This window comes from Bison bison, unplaced genomic scaffold (assembly GCF_000754665.1).
Source record: "Bison bison bison isolate TAMUID 2011002044 unplaced genomic scaffold, Bison_UMD1.0 scf7180017864341, whole genome shotgun sequence".
Lineage (NCBI taxonomy): Eukaryota > Metazoa > Chordata > Mammalia > Artiodactyla > Bovidae > Bison > Bison bison.
This window is the reverse complement of record NW_011494913.1, coordinates 7,395,497-7,413,840: the sequence shown is the minus strand read 5'-3', so window position 1 is coordinate 7,413,840 and position 18,344 is coordinate 7,395,497. Positions and strand designations below refer to the sequence as shown.

Sequence of the window (18,344 nt, the reverse complement as noted above, 5' to 3'; positions counted from 1 at the left end):
CTTCCTCAGACATCAGGTGGTAACACGTTTGTGCATGAAGTGACCTTCTGATGGTTGCAGACCTTCTGCCAACTAGGAGGAGGGCTTGCTACCCCAAAGCAGAGCCAGCTGGGCCCCAGGTAGTTTGGGACCCACAACTTAGAAAGGACAGACTAGGGGTTGAAGACCCTGAAGGGGCTCAGGCCGGACTGGGACCAAAATGACCTTGTTTCCGTCACATCTTATAGAAAACTAGAAGCAAGTAGTTTTCTATCATTGCCCCCTTACTGTGCTCACCATTGTTAAGTTATAAATGCATTTATAATAATTATATGAGAATTAGCTCTGTGTTTTGAGGACTTGCTGGGTGCTTATTTGCTAAATGTTGAAAATATATTATCTCAGTTATCCCCACAGAGAACTGCAAGGGTTAGGCCAATGACAAGGTTGTTTTTCAGAGAGGTTAAGTGACTTCTCTGAGGTCACACAGACCTGCACTGGAGCCCAGGTCTGCCTAACCCCAAAGAGATCTGTAGCCTCTGAACTTGATGCAGACCATGAAATTAGTGTAAAGTTATAACATTCTGTTTCCAGAGTGTGAATTGAGATGTTCCTGGCAAATCCTTTTGCACCTTCATAATTTGCTGAATTAAAATCTTCCTCTGGGTATCCTTTGCACAGATGCAGGGACCTGGGTCAGCTCTGTGTCCCCTTGGGGATGGAACCTGGGCCCAGATTGAGCCAGGTCAGGGAGCAGTTCCCTGCCCCTGCAGCACGCTGAGTGCTGCTTTCCTGATTCTTCTTTGCTGTTCACTTTTACTGTAGAAGTAGCATGGGCTTGTTATAAGAAATGCAAACATCATGGGAAAATATAACCTGAAAATATGAAAGTGAGTGTAGCAGTTAGGGTCCTAGGCAGAGAAGAGACGGCACACTCCAGTTAGCGTCAGCCAAGAAGAGTTTATTAAAGGAGCTAGTTACAAAGGTGCGGACAGGACGCGGAGTCACCTCCCCGGAGAGGGGGACGGGGGAGCAGTCACCAGATACAAAGTCAGGGAGGAACCCTGGACAGAGGGTCAGAGTTCCAAACTTCATCAGCAGAAGCAGGAGCCGGGCAGAGGCAGGGGGTGTGGAATGACTTGGCTCAAGGCTCCAGGGAATAAACCTCCCGTCGTCTTCAGCTCCCGCTGCTGGTGACGCCGACAGTAGTCCTGGCCGGGTCGGTTCCCAGGGCAGAGGTCAGGCCCGAGAGAGTGGGGCTGGGTCTGCAAGGTGACAGGAGATATTCCAAACAGTCCCCCAGAACCCCATCCTATAAAGTAAACTCTGTTGGCAGTGGAGTCTCTGAAGACCATTTTAGAAACTGAGTCCTCAAGACATTCACTAAACCTGGATTATTCCTCCCGCATCTCGCTTAGCCCTTAAGCTCTGCGGGGCCCTGGGCGAGTGAGGAGCGGTCTGCCATATACATGCCAAGAATCCTACTAACAGAGTGAGAGACACACAAATTAATGAGAAGAGAAGTAAGAGACACCACCCTTATGGCAGAAAGTGAGGAGGAACTAAAAAGCCTCTTGATGAAAATGAAAGAGGAGAGTGAAAAAGTTGGCTTAAAGCTCAACATTCAGAAAACTAAGATCATGGCATCTGGTCCCATCACTTCATGGCAAATAGATGGGGAAACAGGGGAAACAGTGGAAACAGTGTCAGACTTTATTTTGGGGGGCTCCAAAATCATTGCAGATGGTGATTGCAACCATGAAATTAAAAGACGCTTATTCCTTGGATGGAAAGTTATGACCAACCTAGATAGCATATTCAAAAGCAGAGACATTACTCTGCCAACAAAGGTCTGTCTAGTCAAGGCTATGGCTTTTCCAGTGGTCATGTATCGATGTGAGAGTTGGACTGTGAAGAAAGCTGAGCGCTGAAGAATTGATGCTTTTGAACTGTGGTGTTGGAGAAGACTCTTGAGAGTCCCTTGGACTGCAAGGAGATCCAACCAGTCCATTCTAAAGGAGATCAATCCTGGGTGTTCATTGGAAGACCTGATGCTAAAGCTGAAACTCCAGTACTTTGGCCACCTTATGTGAAGAGTTGACTCATTGGAAAAGACCCTGATGCTGGGAGGGATTGGGGGCAGGAGGAGAAGGGGATGACAGAGGATGAGATGGCTGGTTGGCATCACTGACTCGATGGACGTGAGTCTGAGTGAACTCCAGGAGTTGGTGATGGACAGGGAGGCCTGGCGTGCTGTGGTTCACGGGGTCACCAAGAGTCCGACACGACTGAGTGACTGAACTGAACTGAAGAGAAGCAGCCACACGGAGGCTGGGTCCCTGGTGACAGGCTGACGTGTGGAGGAGGAGGATGTCCAGGGCTTAAGGCAGCAAATGGGCAGGGCACCTGCTTCAGTGACGCTCCTGGACCGGCCCTGCCTCCGCATCCTGACTCCCCTCCCAACTCCACGTGTGCTGAAAGCTTCCTGTGCAGCCTCGGAGCAGGTGTAATGAGCCTGGGGGTCCCAGGGGCCGCGGAAAACTATTAGAGAATCTGATTTAGCTTTCAGACAATCCCTGCAGCTTTGTCTTTTCTCCAAGGCTGAGTATCCCAAGTCCGAGTCCAGGTCCACTGTCGTCCTGTGTCCCGGGCCTGCAGCATCACAGCTTCTGATGTTAGAGATGCACCTGTTCAGGTGCCACCCAGGCCTGCTGAGTCAGAAGCCCTGCGCTGCAGCCAAGAAACGTGTCCCAAGAGCCCCTCTGCTCACCTCTCAAACTTGAGCACCTCTGGTCTAGGGCAGCGATTTCCCCACTGTGAGGGTCCCCACAGAGCAAAACATACTGCCACAAGGACCCCAGCCCCAGTCTGTGATTTTGTTGGTCAGTCTGGGAGCCCTGACGGAGCCCCTCGCCTGGGCCTTCCCCCGCGAGGCCTCTGCTGTCTCTAGACTGCCTACCTCTTTGCACTTCTGTATTACTTTTACTAAATCTTCCTCTTGGATGTCCCTTCTCTCTGTCTCTATTGTTTTTTTTTTTCATCTAATCACTGAAAATGAGTTAGGGTGATAATCTTCTTTCCAAACATTTACTGAGACAATAAAATAAAATAAGTGCCTCAACAAGATAGATTATTGTGAGCAAAGCCTCTGTCTGGGGATTTTGCACAAGTATGTTAAAAATAGTATGTTCCATTTTTCCTAATGCTTCAGCCTATAGCCTGGGGGACTTACTGTGTTCCATATGAAACCTGCCAAATGATTTTTTTTTAAATAAAATGAATACTATGGCTTATGTTAATATAGTAACATGCATTGCAAATGTAACCACATGAAAGTGTTTAGAGAAATATTAACTTGGCACATTATTCAAATTATGTCAAATTGACCAAAGCAAAGCCCTCAGGCCATGTGAGCAACAGCAAAAAAAAAAAAAAAAGTACTGCTTTGTAAATAGTTAACAGGTGACAGACAGTTTTGCTGCCTTCCTTCCTGGGATAGTAGATCAGGCTTTGGCCAAGGAGTAAACAAACTTGGACTTGGCTGCATGATGGGAGGAAACTTCCAGAGAGACAAGAATGAAGACGAGCAGCTGCCCTCAGAGGGCGTCCTAGCAGGGTCAGCTGGGGGTGGTGTGAGGAGAGAGTCTGGTGGAGCTGGCAAGCGGAGGCGGGACAGACCCCAGACAGACACACAGACAGGTGAGCCTGGGGTGAAGATGGTGCGGGAAGCTGGGTGGAGCAGAAATGGAGCTCAGGGAGGCCTCAGGTGGAGGGGTCAGTGCAGTTCAGTTCAGACGCTCAGTCGTGCCCGACTATTTTTGACCCATGAACTGCAGTATGCCAGACCTCCCTATACATCACCAACTCCTAGAGCTTGCTCAAACTCACGTCCATCGAATTGATGATGCCATCCAACCATCTCATCCTCTGTCGTCCCCTTCTCCTGCCTTCTGTCTTTCCCAGCATTGGGGCTTTTCCAATGAGTCACTTCTTTGCATCAGATGGCTGAGTATTGGAGCTTCAGCTTCAGCATCAGTCCTTCCAATGATATTCAGGACTGATTTCCTTTAGGACTGACTAGTTGGATCTCCGTGCAGTACAAGGGACTCTCAAGAGTCTTCTCCAGCACCACAGTTCAAAAGCATCAATTCTTCTGCACTCAGCTTTCTTCATAGTCCAACTCTCACATCCACACATGACTACTGGAAAAACCATAGCTTTGGCTAGACGGACCTTCGTTGGCAAAGTATTGTCTCTGCTTTTTAATATGCTGTCTAGGTTGGTCATAGCTTTTCTTCCAAGGAGCAAGCGTCTTTTAGTGTCATGGCTGCAAGCCCTGTCTGCAGTGATTTTGGAACCCAAGAAAATAAAGTCTCTCACTGTTTCCATTGTTTCCTCATCTATTTGCCATGAAGTTATGGGACCAAATGCCATGATCTTAGTGTGGAGTTTTTTTAAATGAATTAATTTATTTTAATTGGGGGCTGATTACTTTACAATACTGTACTGGTTTTTGCCATACACTGACATGAATCCGTCATGGGTGTACATGTGTCCCTCCATCCTGAACCCCTCTCCCTCCTCCCTTCGCATCTCATCCCTCTAGGTTGTCCCAATGCACCAGCTTTGAGTGCCCTGTTTCATGGTTTGAACTTGAACTGGCCATCTATTTCACGTATGGTAATATACAAGTTTCAATACTATTCTCTCAAATCATCCCACCCTTGCCTTCTCCACAGAGTCCAAAAGTCCATTTTTTACATCTGTGTCTCTTTTGTTGTCTCGCATACAGGGTCATCGTGACCATCTTTCTAAATTCCATTTATATGCGTTAGTATACTGTATTGGTGTTTTTCTTTCTGGCTTTCTTCACTCTGTATAATAGGCTCCAGTTTCATCCACCTCATTAGAACTGATTCAAATGTATTCTTTTTAATGGCTGAGTAATACTCCATTGTGTATATGTACCACTGCTTTCTTATCCATTCATCTGCTGATGGGCATCTAGGTTGCTTCCATGTCCTGGCTATTATAAACAGTGCTGTGATGAACACTGGGGTACAGGTGTCTCTTTCAATTCTAGTTTCCTCAGTGTGTATGCCCAGCAGTGGGATTGCTGGGTCGTATGGCAGTTCTATTTCCAGTTTTTTAAGGAATCTCCACACTGTTCTCCATAGTGGCTGTACTAGTTTGCATTCCCACCAACAGTGTAAGAAGGTTCCCTTTTCTCCACACCCTCTCCAGCATTTATTGCTTGTAGACTTTTGGGGACCTGCGTGAGATAGTACCTCATAGTGGTTTTGATTTGCATGTCTCTGATAATGAGTGGTGCTGAGCATCTTTTCGTGTGTGTGTTAGCCCTCTGTGTGTCTTCTTTGGAGAAACGTCTGTTTAGTCCTTTGGCCCATTTTCTGATTGGGCCTTTTACGTTTCTGGTTTGAGCTGCATGAGCTGCTTGTATATTTTGAAGATCAATTCTTTGTCAGTTGTTTTGTTTGTTATTATTTTCTCCCATTCTGAAGGCTGTCTTTTCACCTTGCTTATAGTTTACTTTGCAAAAGCTTTTAAGTTTAATTAGGTCTCATTTGTTTATTTCTGCTTTTTTCCCATTACTCTGGAAGGTGGGTCATTAGAGGATCTTGCTATGATTTATGTCAGAGAGTGTCCTGCCTATGTTTTCCTCTAGGAGTTCTATAGTTTATGGTCTTACATTTAGATCTTTAATCCGTTTTGAGTTTATTTTTATAGTGTTAGAAAGTGTTCTAGTTTCATTCTTTTACAGGTAGTTGACTAGTTTTCCCAGCATGAATGTGGAGTTTTAAGTCAGCTTTTTCTCTCACCTTTATCAAGAGGCTCTTTAGTTTCTCTTCACGTTCTGCCTTGAGGGTGATGTCATCTGCCTATCTGAGGTTATTGATATTTTTCCCGGCAATCTTGATTCCAGCTTGTGCTTCATCCAACCTGGCATTTGCATGATGTACTCTGCATTTAAGTTAAATAAGCAGGCTGACAATATACTGCCTTGACGTACTCCTTTTCCTATTTGGAACCAGTCTGTTGTTCCATGTCCAGTTCTAACTGTTGCTTCTTGACCTGCATACAGATTTCTCAGGAGGCAGGTCAGGTGGTCTGGTATTCCTATCTCTTTAAGAATTCACCACAGTTCATTGTGATCCACACAGTCAAAGGCTTTAGCATAGTCAATGAAGCAGAAGTAGATGTTTTTCTAGAATTCTTTTACTTTTTCTATGATCCAAGGGAGGTTGGCAATTTTACTGAGCACATAGGGAACCCCAGAGCAAGGTGAAGCTGATTTTTCTGCTCCAGCAGTTAACACGTTCCTACCTTTGAGCTACTCCTCATTCTTCTGTGAGGAAAGACCATTGAATCCAAAACCCAAAAATGTTCAAGACCGTTGCAAAGGTTATCCTCACATTGTTTAAAACTAAATGTTTAATAATATTACTTTATAAATCATGTTTTTCTTCTATCCACTTCAATTTTTGTTTGGTTTTTCTCTTCAGGCTCATATTAAATCGCTGCATATCTTTTCTTACTATGGATGACCTCCTCAGCCCACGTCCAGGGAATCAGCGAGGCTCTTTGTTTCTCTTTCTGGATGGGAAATACAAAGTTCTGAGAACCTGCCTTCCCTTGTCCTAAGCATTAGGGACATACCCAAAGAGTCACAGATTAGGCCAGAGCTGCTCCTAGTCTGGTCCTGACTCATCCGGGTTGGGTTTGACTGGGTCCCTGAGATGTGATTTCTCATAAGTATTTTAGTTCCTGCCACAATTCCAAGCCCAAACCTGCCAAAGATGCCTTTTTCTGTCTTGTTTTGTTTCAGTTTGGTGCTAAATTGTGTGAGCATGTGAGAGAAAAACAATGGGACAGGTGCATGTCGCTGCTGGAAACTTTACACTTTGTTCCACTTCGATCTGATTCTTATAGAAAAGACCACAGTGTGTGTTGGGAGAAAAAGAGATTCAAGTCATTTTCAAGTTGCCTTGGACATCCTGCTAAGCAACCCCTGAGTGGAGACCAGGTTGTATGGTGGGGGGTTTAGGTTGAGGGAACCAGACAGAGGGCTCTATCTGTCTTATTTTACTTGGGAAACTTATTTAAATTTTTTAAAAAATCTTTTGCTCAGGAGGTCATCTGGCTGCACTGAAAGGGATCTGTCTTTGTTACACTGGCATGAGGTGGTGCCAGGGACCCCTGGCAGGACAGCTGGTAAAATAAAATTGCTGAGGCTGGAACAATGGGGATAAAGGATGAAAACTGGAAATTTGAACCCCCAAGAACACGTATTTCAAACTGTGGAGATCTGTGGTTTGTGACCTCTCAGCAAAATTAAGAAATGGTGAAATCCAGGTGAAAAAAATTTCAGTTCCCAGATAAAGGAGCAAAAATGATTTTCAAACCACACCCTCATCAGCAGCCTTATAATCAGATGTGCCCCACGTGTGCTGAGATGTCACAGGCACCTTCTAGGTCCAGCCCAGACCACGACTGTCCCAACCCTTCCAGAGGTGCAAGTCAGGGAGCTGCAGCCAGTGGCGATTACATAACCTCAGGTGCTTTTGTTTAAATATTCTGTTCAACAAATAGTTAAAATTTTGTGCAATGAGTGAGTGTTGGCCCCAAGATGGAGACTGAGGAGTTGGAAATTTCCATGAAACTGGCAGTTGCTGGTGACTCTTGGTGATGAACCCAGGGGAACAGGGCCCAAAGTCCCCGTGCATAGGAAATCTTGGAGGAGAACTGAGCTAGGAGCTGGGGTCCCTGAGTATGGGTCTGAGACTGCAGACAGAGAGCAGCATGGAGATGAGGAAGGGAGAAAGGAAGCAACGGGCTGAGCCCACGGTGGGTGGACTGTGGGCCTGTGGACCCTAAGGCCAAGGACAGAGCCTGAACATATGAATCTGGAGCAATTCCTGAACCAGGGCTGCATGAGAACACCCTGCCCTGGGTACTTTAAAGAGCCCAGCAGGAGCACACTGGAGGCAGGCCCAAGAAAAAGCTGAAGTGGGGGGGCTTCAGCCCGTTATCCCAGCCTGGTCTTCTGCAAAGGAACAACCTCAGCACAGACAGCTAGGAGACAAATACCACCAAGAGCGCCTGGCACTTCACTAAAACACAGGTTTGTTACAAATGGAGGACAGAGGAGACATCTCTGAAAAATGAAAGAGCCTCATGATGGCGGGTTTGAGGGGCAAAGCTAGGCAAGTGAACCCCCACTCAGCGCTGCACTCTGTGGAACCCAACATATCGAGCTGCAAAACCACAACTCGAGCCTGCACACCCCTACCATGCAGAGATGGGACGGATCTGGTCCTTCTCTGCTACTGATCCTGAGAGTCCCTTCCTCCTGGGTATGTCAGGTCAAATGAGGTCCCTGATCCAGAGCATCCAGCCCTGAGTGTGGCACCTAATCAGCACATGGATAACATTAGCTGGCATCCATTCTGTCCTTATATTGATATTCTTGTTATTCTTTATCAGCCTCTGTCCTGGCTCTTGGAGGAGGAAATGGCAATGCACTCCAGTATTCTTGCCTGGAGAATCACATGGACAGAGGAGTCTGGCGGGTTATAGTCCATGGGGTCACCAAGAGTCGGACACAACTGAGCGACTAAACAACAGTAGCCCTGGCTCCCTCCGTGCCGACTGCTCAGGGCAAGGTCTATCTCTTCATTTAACGCAAGAATGCATGTCTTTCATCCACGCTCCTGAGCCCATGGCCACACATGGCTGGGTGGGGGCAAGTCAGTCACAGGCTGCCGTGCAGCAGACACTTCTGCATGCCTCACGTGTGCAGCCCCCGTGAGGGTCACAGCACCCAGCCCAGTGGGTGGTGGAGGAGTGTCCAGTGCCTTTTAGGCTCAGAGTGACTCCCTCCTGTCACCATAGCCCCTCCCCATCGCAACACCTCCCTTCCTTCCCTCCACGGCTGATGGTTACTTCTGAGACACGCAGGGCGAAGGACTAACTGGTGACGCGCATGTGCAGTAAAACATGTAGAGACTCAAGGTTCTGCTACACGCATGGCTTAGGAAAGTGCTGAACTTGACTTTCCTCATTTGCAAAAGAGGAACATCACGTCCCTTGCAGTGACCACCTGTTAGCGTGTACTGTGTGTTGGGCACGAGGAAGGATGCTGTGAATGGGAGGTCTGTACCCCTCCCTGCACTAAGGCACCAGCCCTGCCCACCTCCGGGGCAATCCAGGGCAGTCCCTTTACCCTACTCTGTGAGCTCCAGACAAGGAACCACAGACAAGGAGATCAGGGCTCGGGGAGGTACACAGGCTTCCCTGGGTCCCCAGTGCGGTCTGTGGCAGGCGGGCATTCACTACGGGTCCAGTGATTCTTCAAACTTCTGTGGATTCTGATCTCTCCCTTTCCTAGGCCCCCTGCCCTGTCTTGAACCTGGCCTCTGGGGAGAAAGGGGAGCCCAACACTGGGCCAGGGAGCCACTGCCCCAGAAAGCAGCTCTGGTTTGGGTGAACAGAGATGAAGGCCAGGGGAGGACATGGGACAGGGACCTGAGTCTTGTTCAGCTTTTCTGAAGGGCGAGGAGGACACAGAGGAGAAAAGGGCTGGGAGAAGCAGGAGTGAGCTTAGCAGAGTTCACAAGCTCATTCACTCTTTGATAATGTATCATTCAAGCTGGGACATTGTGAGAGAGAAAGGACCCTGCTGGCGATTCTGTTGGGACGACAGGCCGGCGCTGGCGCTGCTTGGGCATATGAAAAGAACTCTGAAAGGGCATCTTCATAGCATCACTCATGTCCGTGATTGCCCAGGGGATGTCCCTTTTGACTTCCCTCTTTGGGAATCTTTGAATTCAGACCCTCTCCTTTCTGGGACCCAGACTCCAGGTTCCCTCCTTGTGTCTTCCCGAGCGCAGACCAGGCTTTCGGAGGCAAGTTGGGGGCTACATGAGCCTCACTCTTTTGGAACTGGACTCCCCAGAAAGGTTTAATGACAGGATCTGGCTCCTGTCCTCCCGCCACCTGAGAACATGGGCCACAAAAGTACCTTGTGGGTTAGGACTGATTTGCTTATAAAAGCCTACAGCTCTTTGCTGCTGCTGCTAAGTCACTTCAGTCGTGTCTGACTCTGTGTGACCCCATAGATGGCAGCCCATGAGGCTCCCCCGTCCCTGGGATTCTCCAGGCAAGAACACTGGAGTGGGTTGCCATTTCCTTCCCAATGCATGAAAGTGAAAAGTGAAAGTGAAGTCGCTCAGTTGTGTCCGACTCTTAGCGACCCCATGGACTGCAGTCTACCAGGCTCCTCCATCCATGGGATTTTCCAAGCAAGAGTACTGGAGTGGGGTGCCACTGCCTTCTTTAAAAAAGGAAAAAAAAAGAGTAGCCATTTGATGTATACCGTTACTGTCAATGTATCCTGATTTTAGAAACATAAGGGTTTTTTTTGTTTTTTTTGTTTTTAACTCTTATTAAATCAAGAAACTCTACCGCTATCCTCTAACTTCTTTCCTTGTACTCAGGAAGGGTGAGACCCATTAACCACTGGGTTTTATGTACACAGGACCAGTAAGTATACTTGTGACCACCATCTACAAGAAAAATTGCATTTGACATTGTGAAACACACACAAACACACATACGTGCAAATGGTTCTTCCCTTTAGTAAGTGTGGTGTTCGCCTGCTTGTGTCTTCCAATTTATCTTTTTTTTTTTCCATTTGATGCCATTTCATTTTTAAAATTGCTATTTCTGACAGGCTGTACTGACATTACAGCCAGAGTTTGCCCACCATTTCTTCCAAATGGTTTCTCATTTGAGATCTGAAAATACCCCGGAATCACAGAGGGCAGAACTGGATCTGAAGCCCAGTAGCCTCCGCCCACCGCGTCCTGCCCGGGGCTCCTCTCTGCAGATGGCAAGGATGACTTGTCTGAAGCCAAACAACCCAGAATTGGATCAGGCCTCCCCGAGCCCCACTGTGTGACACAGAGGCCCGTGCTGGGCCCTAGTGCCTTGTGCATCAAGCGTGAGAGGGCTGGTCTCCCGCAGGATGGTTGAGAGGATAAGAAGACTGTGTCTAGAACCAATTGTGCCAGGGCCTTGCTGGCGCAGGCTGCCCTGGAAACAGCAGGATGGACAGCGCCTGAGCGAGGTGCTGCTTTGTTCCCACTGGGAGCTCTGTCCTGCCCACATGAGCAAACATGTGGTGAATGCATTAACCTCCAGGTCCCCCTCGGCCTCCTGGGCAAGCGATCTCTCAGTGGGAGAACTGGAAAGAGCTGGTCTCTCGCAGGCCTTGTTCCCAGGTGCCAAGGCCCCGGCATGGCTCTGGGGATTCCCACAGCAGCCAGAAGGCCGGTCACCTCCCCCAAAAGCTCAGGAATGCCCAGAATGGTTGTTTCCTCACGGCCCTACAAGCCCCCATGACCCAGGCTGATGTTCCCACCTTCAGGAAAATACCTAAGAAGAGGCCAGGACAAGGTGAGAACCCCATGGCTGCATCTGGGGCCTATTAGACTGACCAAGACCGGTCCCTCCTTCTGGGGACTTCCACAGCTGCAGTGCAGGGCTTGGCTGGGCTCAGGGGGGCTGAACACTGGATGCCAACCTTCCCAAGCCCTCGGCCACTGGCCTCACCTCCTCCACAGAGGGTCGGCCATCCCGCCTAGATCTGGCTCCCAGCTGCTGCCAGGAGAGGCATTGGGACCCCTATAGGTGGGTCAGGGAATCCCAGTGGTCATGGAGCTCAGACCTCCTCCAGCCTGTTACTCCCTGGTGTCCATCTGCAGGACACAGCCTCATTTCTCCGGAGCGGATCCCTGATGATTGTCCTTTTCTGCTCAGGATTTCGGGAATCACACTCTTCTAAGGGCCTGGCTGTGTCCTAAGGTGTGGCCAGCCACCCCCGGTCTGTGATGAAGCACCAGCAGCAGAGATCTCATCCCCGGGGGCCCGCACTGACTGTGCCACAGGGAGCACAGTGCGGGCCCCTACAGTGGGGAGGAGGAGGGACCTCTGAGGAGAGGGGTGACCCCTCAGTCTGGACTCACAGGGAATGAGCCACTGTAGTGGGTCCTGTGGTGGAGATTCCGGGGGAAGGAGGACTCCAGAGAAGAGACAATGTGTGTGAGCGTATACAGACATTAGAGTGAGACAAATTTGGGTCCAAATCTTGACTTACCAGTGTGGCCTCAGGCGCTCAAATGAATGCAGTCTTGTGAGCATTGCTGTCTTTGTTTTAGAGATGAACAAAGACAGGGTCCAATGTGTTAGCATCCTGCTGATTTATCAGGCAGTCTAAAGATGTTTCTTGGGTACCTTCTATGGGCCAGCCACAATGAACAAACAGTGAGTGAAAGAGGCCAGGCCCCTCTCCTCCTGTGTGGCGGTATTACTCCTCTCCTTCGGGGGCGGTCAGCAAGCAAGTGGACAGGGAAGGTGGCACAGCGGATGGGAACACGCGGGATAAGGTGGCCAGGGCACATGCAGGTGGCGGGCTGCTATGCAAGGTCGGGGGTCTGCAAAGCCATTTCTGACAAGGTGATGGCAATCAGAGATGGAAGGAAAGGAGGGTAAACCATGTGATTTCTAGGCAGAGAGCACCGAGCGCAGAAGTCCCCTACAGGGGCAGCCCTGGCCTATTCCAAGTCAAAGAGGCCAGTGCGGCTGCAGTACAGACGGCGAGTTCAGAGGGGACAGGGGTCGCAGGTGTAAACCTCTGTTGGCCACTGGAGGATCTGGGTAGGGGTGACATGGCAGGGCATGATGGTCAGCCACTTTTGCTGCTGTGAGAGGAAGCCACAGGACAGACAATGAGCCAGCTAGTGGCCTGGTGTAAGGGGTTCAGACAGGAGATGGCTGTGGCTTGGATCAAAATGGGAGCATGAGGGGTGCCTGGGCTTTGGATGTATTTTGAAGGTAACTAATTGGATTTGTTAATGTTTAGCTGAGGGCTGTGAAATAATACAATAAATCAAAGGTAACTAAAAGGTTTTGGCCCGAGCCATGGGAAGACCAGGGGTTGTTATTTGCTTAAACGAGGATGGCAGGTAGGGGGAAAGTGGGAATTGGGAATTTTGTTTTGCATATGGTGCATTTCAGGAGGAGGTGGGAGTCTGGGAGAGAGATCCCTGGATTCCTTAGCCCTGGGCAGAATAAGCTCCCATTTCTAACTCACAGCAGGACACCACATGGGCTCACAATGGCAGTCCTCAGGGGTCAGTAGATCATCCCCTCCCTGAGAGAGGTAGAGAAATAATCTACCTCTCTCAAGTCTCGGCTTCACCAGCACTGCTTTTGGGGAATCCTTGATGGTGCTCTAAGCTTCCCTGACCCCTGGATGAATCCTGACCTACACTTACCACGCTTTATGAAAATGCCCACGTCATTGCAAGTCATTCCCCCCCACCCCTGACTGTAGGTTCCGTGAAGTCAGGGGACAAGCCGGCTTGCCCCCCACAGTATTCATACCACCTGATAATGAGCCTGACCTGGCAGTTGTTGCTGGCTAAATGAGGGCCACCAGTTGTGTAAACATGGTGGGCCGTGGACCTCTTTTTTTAATGCAACATCATTCTGAAGAGTCAATATCATTCTGCGGAATGAACCCAGGGGTTAGCTTGTGGGCCCCTCCCTGGTGGTGGAGCCTTCCGACCAGCACTGCACAGGCCCCAAGGCACCAACAACACCGCCCAAAAGGCTTTTCCCCATCAGTTGGTTAAGAGGGAGAAACTCAACTTTTAAGATCGCTTTCAACTCCAGCTGGTATCCAAGCTTTGCTCAGAGTCTAAGCAGAGGCAGGCAGGATCTCATCCCAACTCTGTAGACCCCAGGGAGCATCAGGGCGAGAGGGGGAGCAGGATGGCTTCTATGCACACCAGCCCAGTCTGATCCACGCAAGTGCGGGTGATGCTAAGCTCCAGAGTTATGTGGGGAGGCTGAGACTCAGGCAAGGGTCTCAAGTCACAGAGTGAGCAGAGAAGACCAGGATTCAAGAACTGGCCTGTCCCAGGACCCCACGGTGCCACTTGACATGGCCTCAAATCCTTCCTTCTTCCTCCAGCCCATCTGCAACTTGGTAACTATATCACAGTCACTCTATAAATGACCGGGATGTACCGAGCACAGGGTTGACAGTCACATGTGGGCCTACGGGCAGGAGAGTCTGGAGCACAGAACACTCTGGACTCAGGATTTCGGGGGCCTTTGTGCTGACATCTCCTTTCCAGCATGCTTGAGAGAAGGTGGTGGAAAGTGTGGAAGGCTGACAGCCCTCTGTGTGGACAGGACCCGGTTTATCTGTCGGGCTCTCTCCCTGTTCTCAGTGTCCAGGCCAGTGCCGGCTGAATCAGCATCTGGCATCCATCAGGGGCCCTGGAGCAGGACAGAAAGTAAGAAAGTGCTGGATGTTTGGCCCTGCCATCTGGGACAGAGGCTCTGCTGCCTTCTACTCAGCCTGAGATACACAGAGTGGAGGTTTCCCTCCCCGTCGCTGATACGCAAACACTCAAGCCCTTACACAAAACTATCCTTTGAGAGTAGAGGGCTGACTGGCCTTAAAGAAGGGCTTCTAGCAAAACCAAGTGCATTCAGGGAAGAGGGAGTGCCTTCCCCCCTGCTAAGGATGCAGACTAAAGGAGGAAAGTCTGCCCCCCAATTCTTGCCTACGATGAGTGTTATTACTATGGCTTGTTTTCCACCAACTGTTGCAGCAAGGATTATATAACCCCTCCATGTGTTGGGTTTGAAGAAGAAAAACCAAGTCTGGAGAGTTCCACATGGTAACACTAATTTCAAACCGTTGGCTGCTACATTTGAGTACATGTCTTTATTAGGAAAATTATAAGTGCATATACATCTTTTCATTGATATGATTTCAAAGTAGAAATTGTTTCTCAAAAGGAGTTGTTACTTGTTTTTTTTTTTTTTTAAAGCACACTGCATACAGGAAGCTGCCTTCTCCGGGACCATTTTCACATTTTGTGGGAGATGCCATTTAAACAATACAAAATACAGTATTTATCACATTTAACACTGAACCCATCACTGCTCAGAGGCTGAGAGTCCAGCGAGGTTGCAGGATTACAATCTATGGGATTTTTCAACTTGGCAATGTCAGTGGTCTCCTTAGGGGACATGAAGGTTTTTCTAAGGGATATTTCCAAGGGATGGGAAATTTCCCAGCGAAGATGCATAGAGGGATCAGGACCCCACAGTTCTCATCCAGCTACAAAAGGGGGTACCACCGGGGGAAGGTGGTAACTCCCAGTGAGAGATCTCCTAGTGATTACACCAGGCAGCCGTCAGAAAAGGAGGTCAGACTGGGTCCAGTGACAGGGCTTACGCTCTCTGGACTTCACACGGGCAGCTACAACCTTCTGTTACTCAGGCCCTCTCCTCAAAGCTGGCCCTCCTATTTCTGGAGGACTGGCAGATAAGCAGAGGGCCCCTCCTGAGCCTCGCTGGGGTCTTAGCACCTGGCCGGAGTGGGGCAAAGAACAGCGCAAACAACACAAGGCACAGATTCAGATTCCAACACGCAGCACATCTGTGAGCTCAGCCGCCCCAGTCTTCCCTGCCTGGGTCCTGATGCAAAGGCTGGTGGTGGAGGACCACCCTGGAGGCTGCGCAGAGCACAAGGGAAGGTCAGGGAGGGGCAGCACTGGATCAGGAGGGACAGCTGGGTACTCCCTAATCAAAGTGATGCACAGGATTTGTGTTTTGAAAGCAAAAGGGGATCAAGAGAGCCTTTTCCTGTGCAAATGGACTATTTAAATGCATATTTGCTTTTGGTGGGCAGTGTCCAATTAGGAGCAACTGCAAGGAGAGGAATTGTCACACAAATAATTTTCCAGGCAGTTTCTCCTCTTATCTATTCCCCCCCCCACAATAGGGGAGAAACAAAAATTATTCTTTATTTAACTGCAGTCAAGATTTATTTAGGGCCATGTTAATTTTCTGAGAGAAAGAGACTTAATGGTTCTGGTTCATGGGTTCCAGGGGAAGATGCTTCTAAATTTTCCATGAGATTTTAAAATATCTTGAATTACTTAGAAAATGACTCTCCCACTGATAATTCGGTCATTTCATGTATAATTCAGGAGCCCTGTAATGGCAGGTTAATTTCAGAAGGGGGTTTTGAAACCAGTTCTGTATCCCTTGTAACTATTAAAGGCTCCTCCATATTCTATTTAATCAGTATAACAAAGCTGGTTTGACAATGTGAATTTTTGTTTGGTTGATGGATTTGCCATATACCGTGAAGATCTAATTTAAAGGAATACTTATGGAAATGCCTAACACATGTTACTGATAACTCAAAGATTATTAAATCTGAGAACACCTACAATTCAAGATTATTTTACAGCTATATACTTTCTGCATGTTATTTACAGTTCCTGTGAATTGATACATTTCCTGGTTTTGCCCTTCTTTTTTTTCTACTTTCTTAACTTAAAAAACCTTACTGGGAAATTTAACCAGAGAGGAAAAGTATTAGTGAGACCAAATGAAAAGCAAAACCAGCAAAAACCGTTCAAGTGCCTACCTTTCCAGAAAGTGAAAGTTTTAACTGTTTAATGCAACCCTACAAACTGCTCTCAGCAAAGGGAAACATGCTAAATGTCAGGATTTGTGAGCTACTTTCCTAACCAGCAGAGGAATGCCCTGCTGGACATCCTGTAAGCGCAAAAAGACAGTGGCAGCAGAGAAGGTCCAGGGGCCACTGTGCAAGGTAACCGATGATGGAGTCACCAAATGGGGGAAAAGCTGAGGTTAGATTTTAATTGGGAAGGAATCCTCATGTTCAGCTTTGATTATTTTATGGGTCAGGCTTTCAAAACCAAAAAAAGTTGAAAAAAGTTTTTTGTTATTCCCCAAACAATGCTGACACCACAGTGAGAAAATCCTCTGTAGTTCTGAGATATCAACAATTATAGAAGCCTTGAGGGTCTGCATCCTTGGAGGTCCATACTGCTGCAAACTGAGTTCCCTCGGGCTCTGTTGATACAACCAGGGGTTTGTGATTATGGGGAAATCAAGGTCCAAATGGATCACAGCCCTAATCAGGAACCTGGTCAAAGGCCCCAAGGGGCACCTCCTCACGCAGCCTTTGCATTCGAGGAACTGACAGCGCATGCACCAAGGACATTGGCTTTGAACAAAAACACAGGATTGGACGCTGGACAGTATTCCAAACAAGACACAGATGTGCACAGTGATTTCAGGACCAGGTAACACGAGACATTTTTGGGTTGCTTCTTGGTGCCCAGTTTAAAGTAAAGCTTTTGTCTTGAGAGAGTCCTTTTCCGGGGTCACGGAGACAGTCTTGGATACACATGATGATGGATGAGAGAGAGAATGATGAGAAGGACGTGATGGGATGCAGAGGAGAGCGCGGGATGAAGGGTGCATCTCACCCTGCCCTGGCCTCACACTCCTGCCTGCTCAGCTCAGGGAAGCCCTGCGGTGCTCACCAAAAAGGCCCACCCCTGCTCTTGCCCCAGAGAAGCTTGAGCCTCCTGCCTGGCCCCCTAGAACCTATCTCCTCCACCACTCGCACAGGGCAGCCTTCACTAGAATCTGCCCATGCTGGTTGGTGCGAACCCCTCCTGGTGGCTCTCCACCCTGGACATGGTGATGTGGGCAAGTCTCCCTCCCTCTGGGGTTCTGGGGTTCCAGCCTGCACGGCTCAGGAACCTCTGGCCAGATAAGGGGTTCCGTGGGAAAGACACAACAAAGCAGGTAATAGAATGGTCTTAATCTAAGTTCCTATCTGTTACCAGTGACATTGGATAATCAAACTAAATGAGAAATAAACACCATATATTCTGCTACATAATCAAATGGTGAAGTAAAGGCAAACTGTGCGAGACAAGGCCCTTGGAAATGGCACTCAGCCCTGCCTGGGTGCAGGGGGTGGCTACAAGCCCTTCCTAACACTGGTTTCAGACCTGGGCTCCTACTGTAAGGCTTCCTCAGGCGTCTGACCCAACCTGCGCCTTTCACATCTTGAACCTCCTGTTGACAAGAACAGAGGGAGACACCATTAAGGCGGGTTCCCGCAGTGGCGGGGCAGCACACTTGAGACGCCGAGACCCGCTCCAGCCGAGGACCCCCCTGTTGATTTCCAAATCGCTGCGGTACTTCTCCCTTCCGAGACCCTGAGCGAGGAGACTGAAGTGAGAGGGACAGATGGCAGAGGCGAGGGATGGATGGAAGGCGGGAAGAGGAGAGGGCAGGTGGGCACAGCAAGCACAGGGCGAAAGGACGAACGAGGGCATGGCACAGCGGTCACACGACAGGACGAGGCGCGCTGCCTTAACCCAGCACAGGCATCAGCCCGGGTCGCACAGCGCCCAGCCCCAGGA

At 48.9% G+C, this 18,344-nt stretch overlaps 1 protein-coding gene across 1 annotated transcript in view; it reads right to left on the bottom strand.

Moving 5' to 3' along the window:
* Positions 1 to 919: 919 nt before the first annotated feature.
* Positions 920 to 18,344, bottom strand: part of CXCL12 (chemokine (C-X-C motif) ligand 12) — a 26,648-nt gene continuing 9,223 nt past the window's right edge. The window contains exon 4 of the mRNA XM_010854523.1: positions 920 to 1,244. Coding sequence (XP_010852825.1) covers positions 1,157 to 1,244 — 88 coding nt within the window. The 3' untranslated portion in view covers positions 920 to 1,156. The remainder of the gene's footprint in view (positions 1,245 to 18,344) is intronic.